Source organism: Cololabis saira, chromosome 8 (assembly GCF_033807715.1).
Source record: "Cololabis saira isolate AMF1-May2022 chromosome 8, fColSai1.1, whole genome shotgun sequence".
Lineage (NCBI taxonomy): Eukaryota > Metazoa > Chordata > Actinopteri > Beloniformes > Belonidae > Cololabis > Cololabis saira.
In genome coordinates, this window is record NC_084594.1 from 18,079,757 (window position 1) to 18,094,756 (window position 15,000).

At 41.5% G+C, this 15,000-nt stretch overlaps 1 protein-coding gene across 1 annotated transcript in view; it reads right to left on the minus strand.

Moving 5' to 3' along the window:
- The window catches only part of LOC133448443 (uncharacterized), a 19,669-nt gene that overhangs the window by 1,933 nt on the left and 2,736 nt on the right, over positions 1–15,000 (minus strand). Inside the window, exons 2-6 of the mRNA XM_061726971.1 lie at positions 12,813–13,036; positions 11,718–11,814; positions 11,118–11,213; positions 7,587–8,101; positions 1–4,372 (exon numbers count right to left, since the gene is read on the minus strand). The exon at positions 1–4,372 is cut by the window's left edge and continues 1,933 nt beyond it. Of these exons, the coding sequence (XP_061582955.1) occupies positions 2,983–4,372; positions 7,587–8,101; positions 11,118–11,213; positions 11,718–11,814; positions 12,813–13,036 (2,322 nt within the window). The 3' untranslated portion in view covers positions 1–2,982. The remainder of the gene's footprint in view (positions 4,373–7,586; positions 8,102–11,117; positions 11,214–11,717; positions 11,815–12,812; positions 13,037–15,000) is intronic.

Consider the following 15,000-nt stretch of genomic DNA (forward strand, 5'->3'; position numbering starts at 1 on the left):
TAAAATGTTCTCATAACACATTTTTCCTCTCTGAACTGTGTTTAAACTCCTATAATGCAGGTAGAAAACAGTTCTGATCACACTGTGTGGCAAAAATTAATATGTACATACCGTAATGACACAAAACAACAGTAAATTTAACTTTAAAATTCCATTTAAAGAGACGATATTCAACACAGTCTCACCAGCTTCCAAATAAATGAAGTAGCTTTGAAAGTTTGTAAAGATCATAAAAACTGTTCACATTGGCTTTAAAACTGGCACAAGAAAAATATTGAAATATGTTAAACACAATCACGATAAATAATTTTTTTCCTCCATAAATCACAATAATAGGTTGTAAAGAAAACATCAACACAGACTGTTGTTCTATCTATAGTTTGTTGGTTATTTTACCCCCACTGGCCTCAGTCCCTGGTACAGAAAGGTAGGGAAATGTTTGAATATAAAAGTGATGTGCAAAAAGTTATATATTCTTAGGTCCCTCTCATGGAAAAACGATGGTAATATCTACACAACCTTTGCTGTTGCCACTGAAGATTCCAAGATTACTGTGCACTTGTGGCGTCTCCTCACTTTGTGCATCCGCTTGAATCAAAACAAGTTACTGCATTCACCAGAAACCTGACACCGTCATTGTCTGTTGAAAACTAATTTGAGGTATTATTGCACGCGTTCTTGAAATCTGTAGATTTCAAAGTTCACTCGGACTGTACCAGCTTACGGTGGAATGTCACTGACGCAGTCCAGACGGACGCTGAAGTTAGTCTGACTCTGCACCCAATGCAATGTTTGCCTTTTTCTTGGAAACTGTTGCACCGCAGTCAACAAGCCACTTTAGAGTTTTAGTAAACATGCATTAACTGTTTAATGTGTAAATAGATCTGTAAACATCCTGCCTACAACACACATACTTGAAAGAATAAAGTGCCATGAGCCAAGAGAGACCTTATATCCTATGCTGCGTTCACATCCTCCCGATAAAAAAGGGGGGAAACGTCTCATTATACTTTGTAATTTTTAGTATAATTATTTCTCAGTATTTTTTTTAAATGAGCAGCAGTTCTCATGTCTTGCTGCTATCCATTTCCTCTGATTAAAAATAGCATCTGAGAACAATGATAACGTGAAGAGATGTGATTATTCTAATAACAGGTTAAGATACTTGGAGTATAGTATTAGATTAATTTCACATCAATGGTAAATACTTATTCCATATAATTAGAAATGATTAAAACTTTGCAACAGTTTAGTACACTGTAAAAGGACTTTTCTAAGAAAGTTAAACCAAAAAAAATCCTAATTTCAAGAACATTTGAAGACCATTTTAGATAATTTTTCTAAGAATTCTTGTCAAGAACACTTTTCTTACCCCATCAGCAAAGATATTTCTGCTTAAAATAAGGCAATTTTGACTAGATTTATGAATACTATGCTAATTTATAGAGGGGCTGTTTTTGCAGCGCATTGTTTTGATTGGATCTTGCTTTACTATTTTCAACTGAGAGGGTTTCCTGCTGATATTTGTGAGATGATTGCAGCATTAAATCCAGCTCCAACTCCACAGAATCTCTTCTCAGAGATTAAAGTTGAAAACAAAATCCTCTGCAAACCCACATGACAAAACGTACCCCACATTTTTCTTAGTGTTACCAAAACTCTCGCAGATTCAAATTTTCATTGTAAACATTAAGTATAAAAATACGTTCAGGATAAGGTATCAAATCTCGGCCGTCGTCGTGGTCTGTGTTGCTACAGTGCTACAGCCAAGAAGCAGTCGTTGGTTCTGCTGTTGGTGCACAAACGTAAGCACGTCTAGCATGAAAGTATTGCTCCCCAAACATGTGGTTTATTTGAGGTTTTGACTCCAAATCCAAATTTGTCATTATTGTTTTAAAGATTCTGCGAAATAAATGTGTGAGACACATGGTGCACGCATGCACGCTCACCTGACCTTGTCCGGTGGTTGGTCAGTTGGAGCGTCATGCACTGTTTCGCGTGTGTTTGTCCGGAGAGCTGAACAGGGCCCACACGCCCACCCATAAAGCTATAAGTTGAGGTGATGTACAGCAATTACAGTGAGGTTCACTTTTTCACACATGTTTGCTTAAGGAACAACCCAGCATTCGTGTAAATCCTCTTGTTTCCTGTCCTCCAGAGCCAAAGCGAAAACGGACATCAGATTCATCTTTGTGCTTTAACGAATATAAGGAGAACCTAACTCTGCGTTTACTGAAAACTGAAGTTACTATTACTACTCTTTCAGGAAAATAGATGGTGAACTGTCACCCGTATGGGATGAGCAGATGAAAACAAACCTCGCTATAAGTTTTGGGTTTGAGATTTGCTTCAAGTCTGGTAAATTTGGATAACAAAAAAAAAGATTGTCTTTGACATTTTGTTGTCTAAAGCCATTTTATGCCTTCATAACAACAGCTAAAAACTCCAGATATACCTCTTCTAAATTGAGGGTTTAGAAGAGGTTTAGAAGAGAGTTCTGCTTTCACTAAATAGTTATGCCACTCAGACATTTTTCGCTGATGTAGATAATGAAATACACAGTTTAATATGGTCTGATCAGAAAAACTTTTTGTTTCAGATTGTTTCAGCTCTCGTGAATAAAAAGTGCGATGCACATCTTTTGCATCATTTAACCTGGGGAAAACAAAATCTGGGTCTTTTTTAAAAGCCAAATTACCTCAAATATGTTTCATTCAAACTTTGCAAGTTTGCATTTCAGTTTATTTTGTGCAGTTTTCTTAAAAAAGCATAGCTTTACAGTTGCCAATGTTAATTTAGGTTTGAATTATCCCTCTTCTTCCAGTCTTTGTCTGAAGCTTTAATTCAGGACTGGTCATGTTACTTTCCTCTTTCGACTCAGGTGGAAGACAGAACAAGCAGATGTACACAATATTGTATTGTTAACTTAAAATCCGCACTCACTCACACATGAAGTTTGAGTCAGACATGGCGTCCGTGCAGTTAGACGGTTGTGACCGTCAGCAGGGAACTGGGGCAGAGCCTGTCCCCCTGGTTGTCCAGCCTGGTCCCGTGAGTCAGCAGCTCCTCTACTGTTGTCCAGTCATCCAACAGCTTCCTGTTCCTCTGACGGCTCAGCTTCCTCTGGCTCATCTCCAGGACCGTGTTGCATCGTCCCTCTGCAAAAGGTCCGACTCCTCTGCTCTCCAGTACGCCCCCATCCCCAACGGAGGCCGCTCCCCTGCCGAAGCCGTCGCGGCCCGGCCCTCCTCTCGCCTGCAGCTGCTGCTGCTTCTGCTCCCGGGCCAGCAGGAAGTGTTCCCTCCTCTCCGTTCGACTCCAGTACCGACCCATTAGCTTGTCAGTGTTGGTCTCCTCATCGGTACTCATCCCGCTGCGCTCGTCGGCCAGCTGGGACGCCCGATCTCTGAGGAGCTGGTTCCTTGCGATCCGTGAGGTGGCGTTGGGTTTGGAGCTCAGATTGAGTTTTGGTTGCAGACCAGAGCTCGGATTAGGACTTGAACCTGCGTTCATCTGTCCTTTCGGGTCCCATCCAGCAGCGGTGCCAGCACCTGCGTAGCCCTCCAGAGTGCTGTAGAGACCCCTGCCTCCTCCGCCGCCGTGGAGCTGGCGGCTGGCCGGTTTGGGCCAGGTGTCATTCACGTCTCCGGCCTGAGGATGGTGGTCCAGGTGCTGCTGTTCTCTGCTCCGACTCCTCTCCATCTCCTGCTGCCTCTCCCTCTCCTGCTCCTCTTGTATAGTTGCTTCCCTCTCCAACTCTTTCTCCTTTTGCATTTGTCTTTTCTGTTCCATCTCCCTCTCCATCTCTCTGTCCCTGTCCGTCATCATTGGCTCGGGCATCAGGCCTCTTTCTTGAGAATGCCACCAGTCACAATGATTAATCTGGCCGTTGGAGTTGTTGTCATAGCAATGCTCGTGGTTGTTGGGAACCCTCATGTGTCCCAGAGCTGCTGGATGTTGTTGGGGTGAGTGTGACGCCATGACACCGCTCTCTAGCTCCCCGTCCTCCGGCAGGCCTGCTGGCAGGACGTTGTGCGGCGCTAAACCGCCACAGTGGTGGAGGGTTGCTGCGCAGTAGGAGGGCGATGCGGGATGGCTGGCCCGGCGGCGGTACTCCTGCTGGGGGGGGCGGTGGTGCAGCGTTCGGCTTCTCCTCAGCATCCCCACGGAGCTGGAGCCCTGGTGGTGGTGGTGCTGCTGCTGCATGGACACCTGAGGCCTGCGGTGGCTGGACGGGGTGCTGCAGGTGGAGAGGACCGGGCCAGCCATGCGGGCCGCGTGGCTGTGGGAGGGGTTGAAGAGAGCTCCGCTGCTGGAGCTGTGGCGGTTTAAGCAAGGCCGGTCCGCTTTGTGGAACTGGACTGATGAAACCCTGAAAACAACAAATATGTTTAAAGACAGGAAAGCTCAAAAATCATGGATCTGTTTTATCACAATTTACTTCAATCATCAAATTTTTGAAACAAAAAATAATAAAGCCATCCTCTTCTATCATCATTGCTTATTCTACCAATCAAATGTCATTTTAATGAAATAATTACCATAATACAATGTTAATTCATGTTTTTTAGAATTTAAAGGAGCATGAGGCAGGATTGAGGCAGGATTTATGAAAAAAATTTGTATACATTTAGCGTTCCAAACCAAAAAGAATGAGCCCTCTAGCGCAGTGGTTCCCAACCTTTTTTCCTTGGAGCCCCCCCTACTTGTGTCTAAGACCAGCCAGGCCCCCCGACCCGTACTGTACGTACTAGCACCAAAATAGTCTTTAATTGAAAAAATGAACATTAATTATGTTTTTTTGATACATTTCTCTTTGGTTTACTCTCTATACATATGACTTTGTTTTTCTCCAATGTCACCAATGTATAAAATACGCACAAAAGGAAATAAAAGGACATAAAAATATTTCTGAAAAATGTCTCTTAATATGAGACCAACATTTTTTAACATTTTTCCTTTCAACCACACAACGTACAACCGTACAACCTGTCGGAGTAGATTAAATGTTGAGTAATGATTTAATAATAAGGAATTAAACCATTTCCTGTGTTTGTCACCAGTGTATAAAAACACAAAAGATATTCAAGACATTCATAAATTATTCCTAACAATGTCTTAATGACTCATTCGCAAATATAATTTTTACAACTGCATAATTTCAAAGCAGACAAAGTTTCGCGCCCCCCCAGAGATCTCTGGCGCCAACAGGCTGTGTGCTGCAAAATGTGCTGCAATTGTGACCGGAATTTCCCGCGCTGTCCTGCGGATGTGACGTCAAATGACGCTGCATGCGCGTTCTCCCCGTGCCGACTTCGCTGTTGGCTGCAGTACCCCCAACGGCCGTCGTGGCGAATGGTGGCACTAATGAGTCTCATTTCTTAAAAGGAGTCTCATGCTCCTTTAATTGGATGATTAGTTAGCTCTACTTTGGATTTTATCTTTATAGGTGACATGATTTGGTTTGGTGATTTAATTTATAGGTGTTCATCCAACACATACAGTACTTATGTTTGGTCATTTTAATCATTACTTTCGCTTGTGGCATTTGTTGATCTTCATGTTTTTAAAATTGAGGTCAAAGTTGCAGACAAATTCCAACAACGGTTGGAGGAAATTCATGTAAAGTCATGGCTTAAGTTGGGGTGCCCTCATCGTTAGATGTAAGGTGGCAAATGCAGCAAATCAGAGTCAGACGTTTTCATGTCTTTGTGTCGGGACAAAATCATCATTTTTGAAAAATATTATTACAACTCCTTTGTCTTGTCTAAAGCAAATTGTGTCATTGCAGGATGTAGTTTGTGTCGGTAAACAAATAGAAGTGTTGTAGTTGTGTAAATAATGGAATCTTAAGTTTGTAACCTAAAACTTTGTCTTTACAGTCCTTAAATGTAAGGTGTGTTTTAAAAAGCTTTCTAAAGTTTCTGAAAAATCGCCTCCTCAGTCTACGTTAGATGATCTTGATGTCGGCTGTTGCTCTGGGATCTAGTTTCATCGTTGTAGATTTGTGACATAAAACAACTGCAACAGGAGTCCAAAGTTACACTTTTTTGTGTTTTGTTTTGTGTTTTTTTAAATGATGGATAAGAAAGACCACCAGAGCTAAATGACACTTCCTACAAGCCAATGGTCCTTGAAATGAAATTGAAAGTGATATTTCAACATCAAAAACACTGCTCTGTACTGCTTTAAAAACTTTACCTCCATCTGAAAATACATCATTCAGTGAGTTATTTAGATGTGCAATGATTTTTCTCAATGTTTATTCATTTTCTCCATCTTTATCTCCAACTGCAATATCCTTCCACAACTTAAAATCTTGCTGCTGTATCTTGGAAATGGGGATTGTGTTGCCAAGTGCAGCGCTTGTATCAGCATGGGTGAAATCCATACGATGAACATCTCCTTGATTTACTTCTAAAAAATCTGTAGGTTGAATTGGATACATTTCTGGTCATGACAATGTAGTCAAAGAGGAATGAACCCAAAGTAAAGTTCAAGTTATTTGAGCCATTATGCGAATAATTGCATTAAATGTGTTGGCTCGTGTATTACCAGTGGGCTGGCGTTTAAATTACTTAAGCGGTCTTATCTGCGGTGCAGTGTTTCAGCAACCTGGGCCAGATCAATATCTAACTCGTGATCAGATTATACTAACTGTCGGTGGCCACTCTGCAGCCGAGGGAAATACCAGTACAGTATTTCAGATTTAAATGTGTCAGTCACCTCACTGCCATTTTATTAAGACCAGATTTGAAAGAAGGTCATCATATTTTATTCTGTTCTATTCTATAAAATGTATTTAACTGCAACTGATGATTCTGTATAGACTTATTTGTTAAAGACTTTTGTGAAAGCAGATGGGCTTATAATCAGTACTGGAGTTGAGGGGGGATGGCATCCCCCCCTGAAATAAAATGGTCAAAATCATCCCCCCTGTAAAACTGCCATCCTCCTTTCCATCCCTTATGTTATTTCATCAATGAATGTGGTTTTACTGCTATTTCAACATTTAGAGTCATCACCAGAAAAATAACACCAGAAAAATAACTTATTTGACAATTTTCATCTGTTTCAAGTAAACTTTCACTCGAAATAAGTAGGAAAATCTGTCTATTTATCTTTTTATAACAAGCAAAAAAATCTTTTTCCACTGGCAGATTTTTCTACTTATTTCAAGTGAAAATCTACTTGAAACAGGGGAAAATTAAGATTTTTTTTAACTAAAATTAGACATTTTAGCTAGAAATAAGACAAATATTCTTGTTAAGATATTGAGTTTTTGCAATGATCCATTTTACTTATCCTGTGAAGGACAGAGTCATATTGATAAGTTCAGAAAAGTGTTTTTTATTTTTGTGTTTTGATGTATTTGATTAAGCCCAGTGGATATTTAAAGCTTACAGAAGGCTGCATTTAACTGCTGCTATGTCATTCCTGCAGTATTTCTGCAGGTGTTTTGGTCAGTGCTATTATTTGTAATATATTATATTATTTGTATTCAGCACAAATTATCTGTCCCCATATGATAAAATCCACCATCCCCCCTGATGTTTTTTCACAACTCGAGTACTGCTTATAATCACCTGAAAAGTCCCCGGGTTGGGACGTCCATGACAGGCCCAGCTCCCTCCTCCATCCCGTGCTGCAGGCGCTGCCGCTGAGGCTGCATCGTGAGAGTCTCTGGTATGGCCTCGAGCAGCTCGCGGTGGCTCTTGGGGCAGCTGTCGCGCCTCTCTCGCCTCTCGCACGCTTCGCCCTGATGCTGTAGCCTGGCGTTGTACAGACGCATCCGCTTCTCCAGCAGCCTCTGGAAGTGCCTGAACTCCCCGGTGCTCACGCTGTAGAAGCCTGAGTCGCTGAGCTCTGAGGAGATGAAGGACTCCGAGGAAGGAGAGCCCCCTCCTCCGAATCCCCCACACCCTCCCGGGGCCAGGCCCCCGTGTGGATGGCAGTCCTCCAGGCCTCCCTCCTCCGTCTCCAGGCCCGAGAGGTCACCCTGATGGAGGGAACCATCGGTCCAGCCCAAGCCACTGTCCAGTTCATGGTGGAGGGGCATGAAGCCCATGGGCTTCTCCAGTATAAAGTCCTCATCATCAGTCTGCAACAACAGACACCCCCAGTCCCGAGATCATCACACACATAGACAAACCAAAGTATTTATCATTGTATGTTCAATATCTCGAGCAAAGATCTCAAATACTGAAGCTCAGCAGTAGAATCAAAGCCCCATTCTTACATTTCTTGACTTGATTTATTTAGGACATATTCTTGTTGGACAGTTTGGGCAACATTTAAAGGTATAGTCTGTGATTGTATTCAAAAACATTTATTGTTATACTGGGTGAAATGGTCCTTCCATCTTGAGAGTAGCCAGTGAATAATGTGTTCAGAAAAAGGAAAGAAAAAAATCCGACCTCTCTGACAGCTTTAATCCTGTAAAAACTCTGACCAATCTGTTTTTTGTGCACCGAATGGCACGGATTGGTCAGAGGACCAGAGGATTGGCAGGGGGGAAAGAACCAATCAGATGCCTTCATTTTAAGTCCCGCCCACGCCCCCGTCTGTCCAATGTGCGCACTCTCCTTCCAGCCCCCAGTGTCCACTTCCTCCTCGGCTCAGAGTGTCCCAGTGTAACCCCTCCCCGCTCCTCCAGACCGACTGGCAACCGTTGCCTGACATCGGAGGGCCCCCCGCCGCTCCCGGCGTCACCGCCGGCTCGCAGTCGGGCGGCAACGTCGAATGTAACGGCTCGCCCTGCTAAAAAGGCTAAAAAAAGAAAGCCAAAGTGCGATTCTGTGGCGCAGGTTGTCCGCTACTGGGGGGTCTGCCACGGACCCCCAGTATGGGGGTCCGTATTGGGGTCCCCAGTATGGGGGTCTGTGGGGACGGAGGCGTCTCCATCCCGGCGAGGGCGGAGAGCACCGGTGCGGCTGGCGGTGCGCTGCGGTGCTGTACAGGCTCAGGAGCCACGGCTACGCCGTAGCCTACGGCGTAGGGTACGCGGCGATGCGCACCATTCTGCACCATAAATCAGCCTTACGGCGTATCCTATGCCGTAGGCTCTGCGTTGGTGTAACGCGGAACCATAAATCAGCCTTCAGTGCAGGGGCGTCTCTAGGATTGTGACACATCTGGGGCTTAGCGCTGAAAAGTTTTATGATGTGCGCGCTTAGAGCGCGCGCCCGAAAATTTTGGACATAGAGACATTGATTTATCACGTACAATTAGGTCTCTGCATTAATTCTGACTCTACACCTACTGTCTTTGTTCATTTCTTGTTTGTAACTTTTTACTTTCACTCCACACTTGCCTTTCTCATTTACTTATATATATCAAAATGTCTGCAGCTTTTTCAGGAAAAGTGTTAGTGCTATATCTTTTTTCTTTTCATACTATACATACAAACTATACCGATCTCAAATCTCACTGCTCTGCTCTGTGTTGTGCGTCTATAAATAGAACAGATACAGGGGTGCTCGTTAAGATGTTTATTGACACAGTTCCCCACAAACACATGATAAATGAAATAAGACTGACAGTATCAGGCATCAGAATGGCTTGTCTTAAAAAACATAGGAAAATTCTCGACGTGGACGAGAGAGGGTGCAACGCGCCCGAACCCTCTAGGGGGGTCCGGGGGCATGCCCCCCCGAAAAAATTTTGAAAAATAGACTCAAAATGGTGCATTCTGGTGGTCTCAAAGCTCCATAATCACATCTTTTATCAATGCAAGAATACACACAAAAAATCTGAATTTTTGCAAAGAATGATGCATTTTGATAACATAATAACACGCATTCATCATCATGGGTAATTCTTCATGCATGAATAAATCTTGAAATGAAGATAATTATATCTTAAACTTCTACAATGGCCAGAATCCCCCTTTCCCACCGAAAAAACTAGGGATGCACCGAAATGAAAATTGGAGGCCGAACCTGAAGCCGAATAAAATTTAAAGACTTGGCTGAATACTGAGTACCGAATAGCCTACGGAATGCGGTTGTTCACAGTTTTTCATTTATTTTGCCATTTTTTTTTTTTTTTTACCGAATACAAGTCATCTGAACAGCTTTCTGCCTGCTGCCTGCTGTTTTGACTCACGACATGCGTCGTGGGACCTGGAGGTGTTAACCACTTGTGCGCCAAAGCCAAAGAAGTGGCTTGAAAAATAAATAAATAAATAATAATAATTGTTAATTGAATTGTTACTCAAATCTGTCCACTGTTTTATCTAAGCATCAACATAAGAGGACCGTAGATTAACCTAAAAAAAAAAAAAAAAAAAAAAAATTAAATTCATATTCGGGGCTAATTAAAAAACATCCGGGGCTTTAGCCCCGAATGTTTTAGCCTAGGGACGCCACTGCTTCAGTGTGTGCTCTGTGTTCTGTTCTGAACACTTCTCTGTTGTGCTCATTTTGCTGGGACGTCAGGTCCCTCCGCCGAGACACAACTTTTGCGGTATGCGTTCATTGTTGTGTCTAAAAATGATGCGCAATGCCCACCCAATCAAAAAACGGTACAGATATTCTATGATATTTTTTTATATTTATAAAAAAATACAATTATAAAAAATAAAGGATCCCCTTAACTTTGATTGGGTGGGCAGGACGCACGTTTGGGTGGGCACAGCCCACCCCTGCCCCCCCTAAAACCGGCCCCGCTTACAGGTGAACGAGACATGGGGTAGTTTTGTTGAAAATGTGCTGTCCAAAATGTCCTGGAAAACTCGACTCCTGCAAATGCGCGTTCCCCAAAGTTTGTGGGGTGTGGCTTTGGACGGAGCGCTGACGGGAGGGGGAGGAGGGGGCGGGGCTTAGAGGAGGTGCCACTTTCAAATCTTGCTAGCTCTCAAACATCACGGACTATACCTTTAAGTCATGAATCTGGAAATCAAAGCTGATATTGATAAAACAGTGAGGTTGTCATTATTTTGAACACATCCTCTGTGCCTCACTGAAGAGTTATTTATGTTAACGGAGTGAGCTTCGTTAAACTCTGAAGACACAGACAATGTTCGTTGGTGAAATCAGAGGATTGTTGGATCTGTTAGCTAGGCCTTGAAACCAAAGGTTATTGTGGTCTTTGTAAAAGAGGACAGTTTCAGATACCTGGCTGTGGCAGGTGGTAGGTTCGTCTAAGTCAGGATTACAACATCCCATCAGGCAGTTCTTTCTCTTCTGGCGACGCGTCATCAATTCAAGATCCTGAGAGATTCACGGTTTACAAAAAAAAGAATATGAGAAACAGTCAAATGCTCACTTAAAATGTTTGAGATAATGGGCCAAATGAGGCTGCATGCAAGCTCTTAGAGACTGAAGACTTCTAGAGAAACAGAACTCTGCAGCAAATAACTAAACTGACTAAAGTAACGACGCGGATGAACAAAGAAGACAGACTACTGTACAATAAAATAATTTCTGCAAACCATTTTTAACACTGTATGTGTTTAAATAAAGCCGACACATGGATACATCATCAACGTGTTAGATGACAGAGTATCTGAAATCTGTTTCATGATCTGTTTATCTGCCACGGATGAACTATATTTGGGTCCAATCTGTCGATCCAGTCAACAGACCAATAAACCACATGACAGCTGCTTCACTCTGGACTTTGTTGCCTCAGCAGAACTCTATTTACGATGTGTTTAATAGATAATTGGTGTTGAAATTCAGTTTGTTGTGAATTTATGTGTCTTGTAATGTCACCTGATGGGTTATGTCCACGGTGTCCTGTGGTGAGTTAGACAGGTAGCTATACCGTCCTCTGTCACAGTGATCTTGAGGCAGATGACCGTAAAAATGCCTGAAAGAGACAACAATGACTGTTTAGTCCTTAGAAAACATCCGTGTAAGACTGAGATATAAAGTCCACTCTTCAATGATTATAATTCTATGTAATTGGGCTCTACAGGAAACAGGATACAGGAAAGCAAATCTCCTTTGTGCTTCACATTTTGAATAATAAGCAAAATATGTTGAGATTGTTAGGTGAGGTTTTAATTTGAGTTTACTCAAACAAAACAGTTATTGAACTTAGTTGAAACTCAAGGGTGAGAAGAGTAAGAGTAAAGCAAATAAAATAGAATATGTTGTCACATCATTGGATGTTTCGAGTCGTCATAATAACGATAATTACAGTGAGATCACTGTTAATTACTATATTTAGTTCAATTTTTCTGTATTAAAGAGTAGGATTATATTCAAATGTACCGTATTTTCTGGACTATAAGCTGCTACTTTTTTCATAGGTTTTGAAACATGCGGCTTATACAAAGGTGCGGCTATTCTGTGGATTTTTCTTCCACCGCTCGGGGCGCTCTAACTGGAGTTAGAATCAAAACTAAGACAAAATAAATGCACAGAAGAATACGCTACTTCTTCTTTAGCAGATAGAAGTAGGTAGAAGCAGATTTCAAACAGATAGATAAATAAATACCGGTTATTTTCTCTTGGTTCTGTCCCGTTTTAATCAGCAAAGTTGCTGCCGTGTTAAAAGGATCTATTTAGGTACATACACGTACATCATTTACAGTTCAAAATCGCTCTGTACATGTAGTAAAAATCTAATCTAACAACATAAATATATGCTGCTTGCATATCTTTTTTTTTTTTTTAAATAGAGTGGATTGTATCTTTTTTTTAATTATTTTTTAAAAAATAGAGCGGATGTGGCTTATATTCAGGTGCGGTTATAGTTCAGAAAATACGATATACAGTATATTCAATGTATTTTTTTTGCAAAGTGATGCACAGGTGAATTGATTTAGTACTCTGATGTTGCAACGTCTCCCATGTGTGTACCTGTCTTGGTAGGAGGGGCTGGAGGTGTTAAGCCCCGCTCCCATCAGCGGTAGGGGCAGGTTAAGGTGCTGCAGGTTGAGGGGGAGGGGTTCCCAGGATCCCCTGTCTGGCTCAGAGCCCCGCCCCCTGTGGCCCTTGATCTGCAAGGTGATTGGACGCTGGCTTGCTGCCAAGATCCGAAGAGCATCTCGCTGGCTCAGGTGTGCTAGACTCCTCCCGTTCATCTGAGTCATGAGAAGGGACATGAGTTAGAAAACACCAGGTGTTGGCATCCTCCAGCTGATGGCGTATGACGACCATCTGGTAACGTTTGCTCCCACCGTATGTACACTGCACTGTAAGTGACATATTTACTCTAAAAACGTTTGATGTTCAACTGTTTTCTCCACTGAGCCTCTAAATTGTATTCTGTGTTATATGTTTTCACTGTGGAAACCCATCAGTCACATCACTAATTCTCTCAAAGTCACAGTCAGTATTTTTGGGTGAGTATTTCTAATTTCAAGCATCTAATGCTTTCAAAATTGTATTATCTCAAATTTTATATAAAATAAACTACCTCATACTGTGCAATATTTTCTATTTTCTATCCATAATGTTCCAATATTCCCTACTATCTATGTGCAATACTCTTCCATCCTTTCAAGTGCAATATTATTTTTCCATCCATCCAAGTGCAATATTCCTCCACCCATTCATGTACATTTTTATCCTCCCATTCACTCTTTTTTATAGTGTGTGTATATATATATATATATATATATATATATATATATATATATATTTATGTTTCCTGTTTCTCGTTTTGTTGTTTACAGTACTTGTTTACATAGTCTTTGCATGTGTGCACTTTGACGGAGCTGCTGCCTACTTTTCATTGTACCAGTATAATGACAATAAAGGCTTTCTATTCTATGATTTTATTCACAGTAGAAGTTATGATACATGTCAGAGTTTAAACTGAGGACATGAACCACCTTGTGGAAAAAATAATAATTTTGAAGACATCAACATGTCTGAAAGAAACTGGGACAGGGAAATGTTTAAGAGCAAGTAGCATCATCTCAGTCCGCATACCGGTACATCTGGGAACTTCCTTCCTCCTCGCTGCCATCAGACTCCACAGACTTCACAGTAGCAAACGGACAAAACAACAAGATGTGCAATATCTTTCTAACTCATACACATCCTACATGCTTTTTTTGCACGTTTTTTTTTTCTTCTCGAACTACACTACTTTTATTTTCATTCCACTGTATATACTGTTTATATTTTGTAATTATATATTTTTGTACTTTTTTATCCTTCTTTCGCTGCATCTGTGTGTTGTGTGTACTGCTGCTGCTCAAAGCAAATTTCCCCATTGAGGGATGAATAAAGGACAATCTAATCTAATCTAATCTAACTAAGGAGTTCAGATGCTGAAGTTTTTGGAAGAGAAAAGTTGTGGCAATCTTGTTTGATCAAATTAAAGATTTTCATTAGTCTGGGGTTCGCTTTTTATATTTTTCATTATACAATGCAGCAAATGTTTGTAGTCAGTGAAGGGTCTGGATTGCTGACTAGTGCAGTCTTTTGCGTTTGTAATCAATCCAGTGGGCAGTTAAGCGCTTCCTGGCTGAAAGATGCAAGGCGTTCTCTGAAAAAGACATTTTACCAATGTGAGCCTTTTCTTTCCTGATGTCTCATTCATACTAGGCAAGAGACAAACTCCACTCCGGCTTTTCAACTGAGGACCAATAAATAGCTGGATGGTCCTTCTTTTCAGTTAGAAAGCTGGTTTCTTTTTGCATGATTTACTTTTAACCTTTATTGGTGCAAGGTACAGCCTTTCTCTTAGATTGTCCAAGTATTTCTTGCAACGATTTCCATGACAGAATTGTTTCTGTCTTTAATATGGTGCTGTCTGAAGATCAGGCTTTCAATACTGATTTTCAGCATTATTCCATGCTTACAGGGATTTCTCCAGATTCTCTAAATCGTTTAATGGTATGATGAACTCTAGATGTTGAGATATTGAAAGTCTTTGGAAGTTTATGTTTAAATTGTTTTCACAGTTTGTATAGTTTTTCACAGATTTGTGAACCTCTGCCCGTCTTTATCTCTGAGAGACTCTGCCCCTCTAAGAAACTCTGTTTTTAGACTGATTCATGTCACTCACCTGTTGGGGGTCAACCTAATTATATCT